The sequence below is a fragment of the Tauraco erythrolophus genome, chromosome 15, assembly GCF_009769465.1.
Source record: "Tauraco erythrolophus isolate bTauEry1 chromosome 15, bTauEry1.pri, whole genome shotgun sequence".
Lineage (NCBI taxonomy): Eukaryota > Metazoa > Chordata > Aves > Musophagiformes > Musophagidae > Tauraco > Tauraco erythrolophus.
In genome coordinates, this window is record NC_141479.1 from 1,138,191 (window position 1) to 1,153,080 (window position 14,890).

At 58.2% G+C, this 14,890-nt stretch overlaps 1 protein-coding gene across 1 annotated transcript; it reads right to left on the reverse strand.

The window, feature by feature from the left end:
• Nucleotides 1–397: 397 nt before the first annotated feature.
• MATCAP1 (microtubule associated tyrosine carboxypeptidase 1) lies at nucleotides 398–13,133 on the reverse strand. Its single transcript, XM_086621235.1, is given in 11 exon segments — nucleotides 398–537; nucleotides 540–561; nucleotides 1,040–1,137; nucleotides 1,848–2,025; nucleotides 2,027–2,095; nucleotides 2,097–2,138; nucleotides 2,140–2,156; nucleotides 2,577–2,631; nucleotides 2,633–2,710; nucleotides 8,482–8,625; nucleotides 12,684–13,133. Coding segments are annotated over 11 exon segments (1,293 nt in total).
• Between the last annotated feature and the right edge of the window lie 1,757 nt (nucleotides 13,134–14,890).

Here is a 14,890-nt window from a genome sequence, read left to right on the forward strand (position 1 = left end):
TGCCCCCAAGTACGTGTCCCCGCTCTGCTGGGCGCTCCCCCGGTACCCCAAGGGCATCCCCTCATCGCCACTACCCCAGCCCCAGCCTCTTGCACCTCTGCAGGACCAGACAATCTTCCCCTCGCTCCCTCTCAACCCTCTTCTCCGGCTTCCCTGGAGCCGCATGGAGCCACGCAGCTGTCCCCAAAAAACGCAGCGGGGGACCGGTGCGGTGGCGGGGGACACATCAACACTACCACAGCGGCCATCTCGGCCGCGCTACCCTACACAGCTGTACATGCCCAGCGGCCCGCCCAGGCGCTGCCCTCTCCTCAGCCTCCAGCCCCAAGAAACTCCCAATAAATGACCTCCAGTTAGGGCCTGGGGGCGCTGGTTTTGGGGTGGGCGGGGATGTCCCTCAGTCAGGCAGCAGCTGCTCCAGCTCCTCCTCGTCCAGGCCGTTGGTGGTGACGATGTGGTCAGCTGCTTCATGTACCCGCTCCAGGTCCTGCATGAAATGGGGGATGCGGACCTTCTCCAGCACCCCGAATTTCTTCAGCGATTCACATCTTCATAGGAAACCTGATGGGAAGTAGGGAGATAGCCAGGAGGAGGTCTGACCCCCCCCCTAAGTCACCCCTCCGCTGCCCAAAATCCTTCTCCCGCCTGCGGGGAGGCAGCAGCAAAGCCCACGGGAGGGGGATTTGGAAGGATTTGTGCGTTTTGGTTATTTTTTTGTCACTGTGGGGACGGGCGTGGTGGGGCCAGCACGTGGCCAAGGCAGAGGGGCTGGCAAAACTTAACCCGATGGGTTAAGCCTCTCCCTGAAGGTCTCCCATGGAGGAGGAGCAGCTTGTCCCATCCTCCTTACATTCCACCCAGCACGGCCTTCCTGGTTCCACCGAGCCCAGCTCTTTGCGTTTCCCTGCGCTGACGGAATTGCTGCCAGCCAAGCACTTGTTTTCAGGAAAACGTGGGTCCGTGGGAGCCCATGTGAGCTTTGGGATGCAACGAGGATCTGGGCTCAGCCTCCTCCACCCCCGCCCTCCCTGGCCGTTACCTTTCCGAGCGCAGCCAGCAGCGGGAAGTCGATGGTCTGCCGATGGCGCAGGATGCGGAGGATCCCATCCAGGTAGACCTGGTCCTTACTGAAACAGCCTGGAAAAGCGGGAGAGGCCGGGGAGCGGGAGCCTGGCTCCTCACCGCCCCGTGCTTGCCCCAGTGGCTGCCGATGCAATAACTGGAGGGACAGCACTGGACTGGGGTGACACGAGTGCGCAGGTGCTCAGGCGGCACCGGCGGCACGGCCAGGACCGCTGCAACCACAAAGGATGAGCGGCGCCGGGGACGGCGAGACAGCCGTGTTGCAGTATCCCAAACCCTCTCCCTGGGATGCTTTCAATTCCATCCTCCACTGGATTTAATGTTAAACCACCGCGCGAATCTAAATGCGTTCCCAGAAATGCTCATTTTTTTCCCCCCCTCTCCTTTGGCTGCTGCCTCCCCGCCAGCTTGTGCGTGTCACCCTTGCCAGCCCACAACCACCTTACGGGGCTCCCCGGGGTGCCCTGTCCCCCTCCCCCCTCCCCCCTGAGCAGCCGAGAAAGCTGACGTGCCAGTCTGCACGTGAAAGATCACGCCACAAAGCGTAAAAAACCCATCGGAGAGCGCTGCATGCGGGGATGGGAGGGAGGTCCCATTGCGGGGCAGAGGCCCCATCACCACGGCTGCCTGGGACAAGGGGGGTCAGCGAGGCTCAACCCACCCGCAGCAAAACCAATCCCCGACTCTAGCTTTTGCTTTTTAAAACCAAAATCAAATCCCTTTCAAAACCCAACGGCTTTTTTTTCCCCCTCCCTGAGTGGTACCTGGCTGCGAGGTGTCGGTCTGCCCCGCTTCGCCCAGCACGCAGTACTCCCACCGCACGCCGGCGTCCTGGACGTACTGCTCCAGGTCCTGGAAGAGGGCGGAGAAGGAGAGGCGGCTGGCGCGCTCGATGGTGTAGTAGAGCAGGGCTGCCCGCCAAAGGAAGGGCTGCTTGCGGAAAGAGGACGCTGTGCAGGCTGGCCAAGCCTTCCTCCGTGGGGTTGGCGGGCTTCAGGCTGTACTGCTTGCGGGCCCTCGGAGCTGTGCCAGGGCTGGCGGGTGTTGTTCACCCCCCCGGATATAGTGGGTGCCTGGGGAGGGGGCGATGGGAGCGAGCGCCGTTGGCCACAGCCTCCAAAAAAGCTTGACCCCCCCCACCGCCTCATCCCACCTCGAGTTGATGGGGCTGAGGCTGAGAGCTAGCACCCATGGGTGCCAGCTCCAGGCTTGGCTGGAGATGCTGCCGTGGGCCATCTGCTTGCACCAGTGTGCGGTGCGGGGGGCACGTACAGGCACACGGGTGGGTGCCCGACACCCTGCCCCACCCCACATGCAGAGAGGGACCCTCAGCCCCTTCCAAAACCCACCCAGGAGCCCACCTCCAGGATACCGGGGGTACCACCTTGCCCTGTGGTCCCCCGCAGCCCCCCAAGCCGTCACCCCAGGGGACAACCAGAGGGTGCTCACAGGGTCCCCCCGCCTATGCCATCCCCTCGCTCTGCCCCGCTGACCTATCTCGTGGCGCAGCATCCCCTCCAGCCAGTGCTGCCGGGCTCCGGCCAGGTTTGATGGCCAGCGTCGGCCGGCTGTCCTCCACCATCATCACCGCCTGCGACAGGAGGTCGTCGGTCAGCTGCACCACCACCTGCCGAAGAAGGAGGCAACCGGTGTCAGTGTCGCTGCGGGGGCAGATGCTCAGGCGGGGTCTTGGCTCTAAAGCAGAGGCTGAGATGGTGCTGGACGGCCAGAAGAGGCCCACCGACAGCACGGGCAGCATAGCCACCAGAACACCCAGAGAGACCACAGGCAGCAGGAACGGGCACCTCCAGCACCACCCACCCTTGCCCAGCTCCTTCCCATGGGCACAATTTAGTGCCCACGGGCAACCTGTGTCCTCCAGGGACTGGTCTGGTCCCGCTCCTGCAGCAGTCAGGGAAATTCAGTCACCGAACCAACCCCGCTCTAACCATTACCATTATGGGTCCAACCTCTAGAACCCCCCAGTAAGCATCCCAGGAGGGAGCCAAGGCTCCTGCTCCGTTTTCACCGACTCCTGCGGAATTCGCCCTTTGGAGGCTCCAAGACCCAGAGCAGCAAGGACGGATCCACACCGGCCCACCCTCGCTTGCCAGCCATGATTCACGCAGGGGACAGGGCGACACAGGACAGGAGAACATCTTTATCCCCCAAAAAACATCTATTTTGGGAAACGTGGCTATTGCAAGTGCTGGAGCCAGGACAGCTGCTCCACGTTAACAGGAATTAACGTGTCGGCCAAGAGGTATTTTCCGACATCCGACTTCAGACCCGCAGCGACTCGAAGCCGCAGCGTCGCCGTCGGAGACCCGTGGCTGTGCCGCATCCCCGGGGGCTCTGGCATCCGAGGTTCGGCCGTGGCAACGCTCGGGACCCTCAGGCACGTACCGATCGCACCTCAAACCCCTTTCCCCACGCACGCACCAGCTCTAAACCCCATCCCTTATTTCCTGGCTGCCACTTTTCAGGATGAAAACACGCACACGCGTTACTCCGTGACAATTCTTCTCTTATTTAAAAAAAAAAAAAAAAAGAGGAGACCGAGAGGGTTTGCCTTGACCCTGATTTATTACTGCCCAAAGCCGTTAATTAAAGCCGTAAGCGCGACGTAACAGAGCGGAGTTTACCGCTGGGCAAACAAACAGCACAAAAATACTGCAGAGTGCAATTACTTCCCTGGATTAAAACACGCCGGCGTGAAGGAGCATCCCTCTGACTCCAAGAAAAGACTTGCCCGTTCGCTTCTCCACCGTGCACGTCTCCAGTAAGCAAGTCAAAACTAAACAGGGGTTGCAGTTTCGCCGCCCTCTGCCACGTCCACCCATGGACCTTGGGGACCGGGGACAAACGGAGGTGGAACTGGTCTGGATTAAAACTGGGTTTACGCTCTAGGTTAGTTTCCAGGAAGATCATCATCCCCAATCACGTGAGCTCTTGGTGGGGAGAAGACTTTTGGCAGCACCAGCTTCAGTTAATGGCCCCCGTCCGGAGCTCGGACAGGCAGGGAGGTGACGGCTTCATCGCACGCAGAAATAAAGAGGCACAAACGAGCCAGGGTTTTTGGTAGGATTTTAACCAGCAGCCCCTGGTCCCCAGGACTTTGCTGCTTTTACAGGGAGCACTGGACACACACTGTGTCACCCGGAGCTCCGCTACCAGGATCCAGGATGCTCAGCTGGGAGTGCTCCACAAAGCCAGGTCTGCGTCTTGCTGTCTTGTCATGCCTCGTTGCCCCTATATGGAAAAAATAAACCCCAAAGAGGTTGGAATTAGGAAACTAGATGCAGAAAAACCAACTTCTTCCCTAGGATAAATGTTCTCTTTCTTATACCTGCTTTCTCCCAGCCTGTTAAAAAAATACACACCCCTCCAGCTCCTCCTCTCTGCTTTTCTCCATTTTCCAGTTGCTCATCCTTGGCCGTGTGACGCTGGATTCCTCCAGGCACCATCCCCAAGTGAGGGACGGAGCAGCTCCAGGTCCCCCCCGTGCCAGCGGGACCCGCTGCAGCAGGGCCAGCCTGGCCGGTGGGATGCCTGCTCAGCATCCTGCAACAGTTCCCCCCATGCCATCTCTGAAAACAACACTCAGAGCACCCGTGCAAGCGAAATATTGCATAAAACCAGGAATTTAACTATACGGAGGGTTATATGGAGAAATGTTCCACGTGGCTCATCTCCGCTGTTCTGGTGACCTCTGGCTCTCCCTTCCCACCTGCACTGGCACCTTTATTCCCACCCCTGAAGAAAACTCTTTTATTACAACCCAAATATTCATCCATCACCTCTCTGCGGGTTTTTTCCTCTGCCATACCAGGAACGCCGTGTCCCGCATCCTAAACTGCATCTTCCCAGGTTTGCACCCGAGCATCCTACCGAGGCTGAGCTTCCCTAAAGCGCAGACACGCCCCACTTCAATAAGCATTCAGTGACACTTGCAAGAGTTCTCTGGCTTTAAAGAGCCAATTTTTATGTTAGTTTGGGTGTACTTTGCGCTACGGGACAAGTCCGTGGTCGCCAGACTCAGCGTTCCCATCCTGAGATGGCTCCGTCTCCACCACCATCCAGGCAGGCTGAACAACCCATATCCCCATTTTTTTCCTTATTCTTTTCCTATCCACCATGCGCAGGGCGAGCAAGGAGAACGGCAGCAAACAGCTGGAAACATAAAAAGGATGCTGAGGATGCGACGCTCAGCACCGAAACCGGCTCTTGCAGGAGGGCAAGGGAGCCAGAGCTGAAACTGGAGTGTTCCCTGGGATCTAGCGTTTGGAGAAGGCCCCGAGGGCACAGAAAAGTTTGGTTGTGATGAGCTGGGACGCTGCTGGAGGCTGAGTGCAGAGGGGAGGGTGAAGCAGCCGGTCTGTGTTTTCAGGGATAAAGGAAAACTCCAAGCAAAAAGAACCCGGAGCCTTTAGGAGAAGAATTCAACTCAGAGGGAGAACTTTTCATCTTTTCCCTTCTCTTACGGTAAAGACGACACGGAACCAGCGACACCCAACTCAGTTACACGGAGCAGAAAGTATTTTATCCTGTGCAAGAGCTCGACGGCACCGAGCAAAGCGACTGGGAAGCAGATTGAGAACGAAGCGGTGTCAGCAAACGGTGGAACCAAGGTTTGGAGGTTCACGACCAGGCAGGCACATTAACAGGCAGGGTATTTGCAGGCAGAAACACCCCCCGACGTGGGAAGACACAGGGCTGCCGCGGCCCGGAGAGAAATTGCCCGTGGAGAGATGGAGAGACCCCGGGACAGAGCTGGGCAGGGGAATGAGGGACGGGAATGGACTGATCCAGGGGCTGGGAAACGGGATGAGGCACCTCGGAGAGGCTGAGAGCTCCTGCAGGTCGCGGTCCCCTCGCAAGAGTCGACGATACGGATGCGCCCAGGGGCCATCGCGGTGAGGTGACGGGCGAAACCCCACGATGTCACTCTTCAGAGGTCAGTCTGATGACTTTTTAGGGGCAATATTGGGTTATTTTCACCCCTTATTTGATAAGGTGCAGATACAGCGTTGTTTGGCCGTGCCAAACAGAGGTGCTGAGAAGCCCAAACCGGCCGGGAGCGATGGGAAGGGACCCTCAGCACCGCCGCACACCGCGGCTCTGCACACTCCTGTTCCACTGCCCGCAGCCCTTCTCTGCCCACAGCAGCCCACCCGCCCGCCCAGCAGCACCACGCGCCTTTTTTCGGGATCCCCCTGCTTTGCAGATGCCGTTCCGACAGGGGCTGCGCCTTCGGCCGAAGCCCCGTTCTGGAGCAGCACCGCTGGCTCCCCATGTTTCTGACCCGTCTCATTCCGAGCAGGATCCCCAGAGCATCCTCGTGGTCCACAAAGCTTCTGCTCAGCTTTTGTGGACCCGAGCAGGATCCCCAGAGCATCCTCGTGGTCCACAAAGCTTCTGCTCAGCTTTTGTGGACCCGAGCAGGATCCCCAGAGCATCCTCGTGGTCCACAAAGCTTCTGCTCAGCTTTTGTGGACGTAATGATGGAGAAAGAACTTGGCTCATCCCCAGGAACCGAGGGAAGACGGTTGACGGCTCCCGCAGCATCGGGGCATGGGCTCCTGCCTCTGCCCAGCTCCCCGGCCATGCCACCAGCCTGCCCGCCGGCACTAAGCAGCTCCAGGGTGGAGAAGCACCACTGATGGGATCCCAGGAGGGATTATTTAGGCTACTGACATTTCACAACCCCAGGGATTGCCGCGCAGCACTTACCAACGCGGAGTTTCTTTGCTGCGAGCCGGGAGCTGGCCGGAACCCATCCAGAGACCTCCAAACTCCGGCAGCGTCACCTCGGTCCTGAGCCAGAAGAAAAGCAGAAGAGCTTCAGGACGTGCAGCTCGGCTGCCACAAAGGAGCTTTTGAAGACACAAAGTTCATTACGGAGCAAATACTCACCCCCGAGCGCGCCGGCGGCAGCGCCGGAATGCGGGATCCTGCCTTCGCCCATCGGTGCCAGGGGCAAAGGGCAGCTGCCTGCAGCCACTGCCGCGACCTCAGCGGGCCGGTCTCTCGGCCAACTCAACCCCCTGTGCTAGAGCTTCTTCTTTTTTTTTTTTTTTTTTTTTAGAAAAAAGCCATCATGATTAATACACCAGCGGGAAGTAAACGGCACGCGGCAGAGCAGACGGGACACAGTACGTGAAAAATCAGGAATTAGAGATACAGGTGCTGGGAGGGAGAAACACGCCTGAAACCGCCCCGTTCCCCGACAGGGTGTTATTTTATCGGTGATCCAAGTGTTTTGTTCCATGCGGGGAGCCGAGTTTGCCGGCGTCGCTGTATCAAGAGTGGATGTGAAACCTTTCCCTCTTCCCCGCCCCAGGGAAATTCAGCAAAATCCCTAACGGGTGGGAATGACCAAACCGATGCTTTAAGGTTTTTAAAAGGACTTAGCCAAAGTTTCGGCTCAAAGGGCCACGGATCTCGCGTGCCGAGGTGCAAACGTCATCGCTGGACCCGCGCTCCCTTAGGCGAAGGGAAGAATCCACAGGGCTGGAAGAAAGCCCGCCGTACGCCAATATGTGAGAAAAAAGGTGGAGTTCTGCCCAGTCAGAGCTCAATTTGGGTTTAGCTTAAGGGAGAAGAGCAAATAGCTGAACTTAATCAATTAAGAAAATCAAGAGGTAGGTCACAACTAGCAAGTATAAGTGCAGGTCTTAGCTGCTGGGCTGGGTATCGGGACTGGTTCTGGGTCCTAAAAACCAGCTGAGTTACAGGGAGAGATTCACAGAGATCATTTCTGACCTAAGCGAAGGCTTGGGAGGGTCGAGATGCCAAACCCACATCCCAGGGACGAGCCCGGGAGGGATCACAGCAAAACCAAGGGGGCTGGAGAAGGAATGTTCCCTGGCCAGGTGGGACCTCGGGGAACCACCGAGCAAGTTGATGCTTTGGGGAAATGCTTGTGAATAACCTTGTTGGGAGATGGAGGTGACAAATCAGAGCTTGGAGAAAGAGTCCAGCCAAGAGGGAGAGGTGGGGAAGCCCCCCCACCCCGCACCAGCCAGCATCCCGTGGCCACCTGCCCTGCAGCCACCAGCCAAAAAAGCAAAGCCGGGTCCAGAAAACCTTCTCACCGCTTGAAGCCAGGGTGGTGGAAGTGTTTTGCCCAAGCCTTGCTGGCAAGAAGGAGGAAAAAAAGACAAAAAAAAAAAAGCCCCTTAAGTGAAGCTGTGGGACATCCCACGCCGGATGCTGCTGGGGACACGGAGAAATGGGATTAAGAGCTGCTGCACTTCCCCCCTCCCTCCATCCCGCGCAGCTGGCATCATATCGTAACCACGTACTTCCCAGCCTTTTTGTACCCAAAACATTTGTCAAATCGAGTCCTTTTTATCAGAAAATAACCAGCAGCGATAAAGCGGGGCCGCGGATTACCTCTCCCACGCAGCCTTCCTTCTGCATGTACTTTCGGATGACGGACCAGATCTGGCACTTGCTGAGCAGCCTCCCGCCCGTGGCGACCTCGAAGCTCTCGTAGGTGCCGTACTTCTCCAGGACAGCCCGAATGATGCGGATCGCCTGTCGCGGGCAGAGACGCAACGTCAGCGCCAACGTCCTCCCCGCTTACCAACGCGGCCGAAAACCCCACGGGCAGTAAAACCCGGTCAGACGTGGGCGTTGCAGTATCTAAAACACGGAGGGGATGGAGCCAGGTGGAGGTGGCCACCAGGACAGGCAGCCACGACCCATATATATATATATACATCCTTTCCCCTTTTTATCCCTGTCGCAGGAAGCGGGCAAAGCAGAAGCGGAACGGCAGCGTCGCGGCGCGCCGCCTCCGCAAGTCAAAGCCCCCGATTGTTTTCGTCTTTCCTGCTTTCAGTTCTCCTCTCCTCGCACGGAGGGGGCCAGGTTTAGCAGTTTACACCACTGACATTTTCAAGCAAGGACTTTCTCCAGCCTATTAATATATATCCCAAGCCAGACGAGGATTTTGCACCAGTATGGGAGTTTTTCCAGCAGTTTTACTGCATCTGTAAATTGTATCTCAGCTCCTGCTGAGCTTCCCAGCCCAGGACCAAGCGTTGCTCCTGAATTGTGCATGTTTTACCTCCTTCTGCTGAGCAACCCCCTCATTGATCTCATATGCGCTCCAGACAGCAGCTGGAGCCCCGCAAAGGAGATCCCATCCCTTCCCTCATCCCATCAGGAGATGGGTGGTCACCACCAGCACCAGCACCCAAACCATCCAACACCCCACAATGTGTGCTCACGGCCAGGAAGCCAATCGTGTCCTGGGCTGCATCCAAAGCAGCGTGGGCAGCAGGGCGAGGGAGGGGATTCTGCCCCTCTGCTCTGCTCTCCTGAGACCCCGCCCTGCAGTGCTGTGTTCAGCTCTGGGGTCCCCAACAGCAGAAGCACATGGAGCTGCTGGAGCGGGTCCAGAGGAGGCCTCGGAGATGATCCGAGGGCTGGAGCACCTCTGCTATGGAGACAGGCTGAGAGAGTTGGGGCTGTTCAGCCTGGAGAAGAGAAGGGTCCGGGGAGACCTTCCAGCAGCCTCCCAGTACCTAAAGGGGCTACAAGAAAGCTGGAGAGGGGCTTTGGACACACATGTGCAGTAACAGGACAGGGGGCAATGGCTTTAAACTGAAAGAGGGGAGACTTCCATGAGATCTAAGGCAGAAATTTTTCCCTCTGAAGGTGGTGAGGCACTGGCACAGGTTGCCCAGAGAAGCTGTGGCTGCCCCATCCCTGGAAGTGTTCAAGGCCAGGTGGGATGAGGCTTTGAGCAACCTGGTGTAGTGGAAGGTGTCCCTGCCCATGGCATGGGGGGTTGGAACTGGATGATCTTGAAGGTCCCTTCCAACCCAAACCATTCCGTGATTCTAAGAGGGACCTCGTGCTCTGTCTGGTGAGCAGCCCCTCCCTACCCCAGCAGAAGGTCCTGATTTTCCTTCCCTGGACAGTCTTCTCTGCACACAGCTGGTTTTTATTCTCGACTCACTTATTGCTCTTTCCAGGAGAAGTCGTGCTTGGGTTGTTTTGTTGGGGTTTTTTTTGTGTTGGTTTTTGGGAGGTTTTTTCTCTTGCTGGGATTCTTTTTTAGGGTTGTTTTGTTTTGCTTGCTGAACACTCAGGACTGTTTTCGCAGCACCGCACGGTACCTCCTCCTGACAGCAGCAGAAAAAAAGACTGTGTCTTCCTTCTGCTTGCTCTCTCCTCCCAGGGGACCTAAAGCACCAAGTCAAGGGAAACTCTGCACATCTGGTGCCCAGGAGCAGGATGACCACGGGACATGCTCCCCGCCAACCTCCCGTGCACGTCCCGGCGAGCAAAATTCCTAAGATACCGAGTTTAGTTTTCTGAAAGGCTGCTGAGCATCTCCAGGCAGCCCGAAATCACGCACCCACCATATGCAGAGGGATAATAATAATAATAATAATCATCATCATCATCATCATCCTGAAGTCCCAGCTCCATGCGGATGCTGCTGGCATTCCTGCGACAATCCAGAGATGCGATCGGTGTGACGAGCCTCCACAGGGCTGAAAGAATCCTGATTTATTTAAATTTTCTCTTAAAACCAAATAAAACAATCCCCCAGGCCCCTATGGAGGAGCACGCTGGAAGCAGGCAGCTGGCATTGGTTTGTATGCTCTCATCTAAGGGTGCTGGCTTAGCAAAATGTCTCATTTATTTAAGTTTCATGATTAATGCAGGTTTTTTAAATAAAAGCAGCTTATAGCTAATAGCTGGCAAGGAAGAAAGTCTCCCAAAATAAAAGAGACTGGAAGGAGGTTGGTGCAGGGCACGAGCAAAGGGACGCGGACACAAACACCATCACATCGCCCTGGCACTGGAAAGCTTGTAAAAACATTGGTAGAAACACTCAACAATTGCAAAGGAGTTTAGGATGCAGGATGAGACCATTCACATTCCTCACGGACACTTCATTCATTCAAAAGCAACACATGGAAAAAAATTATCTTAATTATTCACCTTTGCCTGTATTCTAAGTCATCTGCACCAAAGAGAAAGCAAGGGGGGGGGAAACAGCTCGTTTTGCCGCGTTCCTCGGAGAATGAAACACGCTTAAAATTGGGAAGAAAACTCCGAAAAGCTGGTGAGGTCTTTGGAGGAGTCGGATCATCTCCCCTGCAACAGTGTCACCGGTACCAGTTTACCTGGTGTGGAGGTACAGCGGGCACTGGAAAAGCCCAATCGCTTTGGAAGCTGTTTGCAGAAAGAGACTGGATAATAATTCATGCAGAGATCCAGGGAGTAAGGCAAGAAGAGGGAAACGTTCAAAAAAACCCCAATAAATAAACTGGTGAAGAAGTTATTTTAACACCATCGTTATCATCCGCGTCGGAGGGTGAGTCAGGAATATTTCAGTAGTGTACGGGCCCGCTCGCCCACGCGCTCCAGCTCCTTTTCTGTTTGCTATTTCTACAGCAAAAAGTGCAAAAAAACAACAGCAAAGTGTCCGTGATGGACCATCAGCTCCCGAGCACCAGCATCCAGCTGGAAGCAAGAGCTGGTTTGGTGCTCGGAGCGTCACCCAGCACTGGTACAACCATCATGGAGCGTGGACTGTCCTCGCAGGTGGACCAGGGAACTGAAAAAAGAGTTTAGGAATTACGAGGCCGAGCGTGCCGAGGGCAGGGTACACAAGACATAGAGCGGACCGAGGTTGGGCAGCAGCCCGGCAGCGGAAGGTGGGATGGAAAGTTGGCCACCAGGTTTCATGTGGACCATGTTGTCCTGGCTGGCCCAACCACGGAGTGATCCCACCAGGATACATCCTGCTGGCACCAAAGCAGTGACACTGCCCTCTGCAAGGACACCCACACCTTCGCACTTGCCTTCATGGGGCAGGAGGAAGGCGGGGAGTGGGCCATCATCCTCATCATCATCATCCATGTGAGACCCCCCCCTGCAGTGCTGCATGCAGCTCTGGGGTCCTCAACATCAGAAGGACATGCAGCTGTTGGAGCCAGTCCAGAGGACGCCACGGAGATGATCCGAGGGCTGGAGCACCTCTGCTATGGACACAGGCTGAGAGAGTTGGGGCTGTTCAGCCTGGAGAAGAGAAGGCTCCGGGGAGACCTTCCAGCACCTTCCAGTGCCTAAAGGGGCTACAGGAAAGCTGGAGAGGGGCTTTGGACACGGGTGTGTAGTGACAGGACAAGGGGCAATGGCTTTAAACCGAAAGAGAGCAGATTTCAATGGGATCTAAGGAAGAAATTCTTCCCTCTGAGGATGGTGAGGCGCTGGCACAGGTTGCCCAGAGAAGCTGTGGCTGCCCCATCCCTGGCAGTGTTCAAGGCCAGGCTGGATGGGGCTTTGGGCTACCCAGTGTAGTGGAAGGTGTCCCTGCCCATGGCAGCGGGGTTGGAACTGGATGATCTTGAAGGTCCCTTCCAACCCAAACCATTCCATGATCCTCCTTATCCTCCTCTTCTTTTTCTTCCTCCTCCCTCCTCCCCCCAGGCCGAGCACCCCTCCCCGCCACCGCCGAGATGCTCATCCCCCCACCCGCGGGAACAGCCCATCAGCACCGGCAGCACCGGGGGGGTCCGGCCGCGGCCCGCAGCGATGCTCACGCCCCCCCGCCGGCCCCGCCTCACCTGAGCGACGAAGCGATCGGAGGCGGCTCCGTATTTATCCAGCACGGCGGCGGGCACCGGCTCGGCGTACTCGAACTGCGGGTCGTAGGCGAAGCTGGCGCGGAAGAACCGCTCCCGTTCCGCCTCCACGTTCCGGGGCCGCAGCGCTACGAGCAGGCAGGGGCTGCTCCGCCGCCCGCCGCCCTCCTCCCCCGCCGCTCCCCCCCGCCCCCGCGCGATGTGGGGCAGGGAGGCGGCGGCGCGCATCCCTCCCCGCCCCGCCGCGCCTTCGCTCCGCCGCACACCGGCGCCCGTTTCCGACAGGCGCCGGGTCCCCCGCGGGCAACGGGGCGCGGGGCGCGGTGGCGGGGACGGGCAGGAGCAGAGCGGCGGCCCATGGCGGTCGGGCAGGCGCGGGGCGGCGCTGGCGCCCAACCCTCCGGCCGCCGCCGCCCCCGGGTCCAGCACCATGGCCTCCAGCGCGGCGGCGGCACGTGGGCTGCGCCGGCACGACCCCCGCCGCCGCCGCCCCGAGCACGCGCCGCGTCCCGCCAATCGGCGCCGCGCCCGGGCGCGCCGCAGCCAATAGGAGCGGAGGATTTAGGGGGAGAGCTCCGCCCCTCGGCGCCGCGCGGCGCCGCGCCCCGCCCCGCGCGGAGCGTGTCCTGCCCGCGGTGCGGAGCGGAGCGGAGCGGGGCTGCGTGCCGGGGCGGGGGGGGGCGGAGCGGATCGGGGCGTTGACCAAGCCCGGTTGTGTCCCCAGTCCCGGCTGCGGCACGGGCAGCTCCGTTTGCATCGCCGGTCCCGTTTGCATCGCCGGTCCCGTTTGCATCGCCGGTCCCGTTTGCATCGCCGGTCCCTTTTGCATCACCGGTCCCGTTTGCATCGCCGGTCCCTTTTGCATCGCCGGTCCCGTTTGCATCGCCGGTCCCGTTTGCATCGCCGGTCCCTTTTGCATCACCGGTCCCGTTTGCATCGACGGTCCCGTTTGCATCGCCGGTGCTGTATTTGCATCGCCGGTCCCGTTTGCATCGCCGGTGCTGTATTTGCATCGCCGATCCCGTTTGCATCGCCGGTCCCGTTTGCATCGCCGGAGCCGTTTGCATCGCCGGTCCCGTTTGCATCACCAGTGCCATTTGCATTGTGGGTCCCGTTTGCATCACCGGTGCCGTTTGCATCGCTGGTGCCGTTTGCATCGCTGGAGCCGTTTGCATCACCGATCCCATTTGCATCACCGATCCCGTTTGCATCACCAGCCCTGTTTGCATCGCCACCCCTGGCTGCCTTACCAGCCCCGGTTGCATTGCATTGCTGCCCCAGCTGCATCGCCAACCCCAGTTGTGTCACTGGTCATGGTGGCATCGCCAACCCCGGTTGTGTTGCCATCCCAGTTGCTTTGCAAGCCCCAGTCACATCGCCAACCCTGGTTGTGTCATCAGTCCAAGTCGCATCGTCACCCTGCTCGTGTCCCCAACCCCAATGACATTGGCACGATGATGGTGTTGCCAGCCCCGGCCGCGTCACCGAGCCCAGCTCCATCGCCAACCCTGGTCACATCACCAAGCACGTGGCTTTTCCCAAAGCCCTGGCTCCTGCGGTGCCACCGGGCCATGAGTGCCTCCGTTTTCGGTTACAGCTGGCTGTGCCAACCCACCGTGCAAGGACAAGGCACGCTCAGCGCTCAGAAGCAAAATGTGTTTATTATTTTCTAAATCTGCAGATTTCGAGTCGGTCTTGCCCACCTGGGGAGCCTCGCTTGCTGCCTGCACGCTGGTGGTTGGCAGAGGTGCCTCTTGCGAGCCATATGTGCTGTGCCACCCCCATGCCACCCCCGTGCCCGCTCCCATAAGGCAGAGCCCGCACTCGTTCCACGAGTTGCTCCGTCCCAAGTGAGCAGAGGCCACGGCACCGCGGGCTCTGCAGCCTCTAAAATGCCTGAACGTGACTCGTTAGCGACCAGGGCTTGTGTCTACACCGTAATTGGCAAGTGTGATGTTAATGAGCTGGCAGCGCGGTTAATTATCCACCCGGTAGCGGGAAGTGACAAGCCTCTGAAGTATAATTAATTGCCGTTCCTGAAAGAAAACCCAAACAGCATGGAAGTGGGTGCCAGCCCATCCACCGGAGCTCTTGATCTTTTGCTCCTTTCCCTTCCATACTCAGCTCCGAGTCCTCCATGGCAGCTTGTGGTGGCCACCAGCACGGAGGGAAGCTGGCCCTCCTTCCTT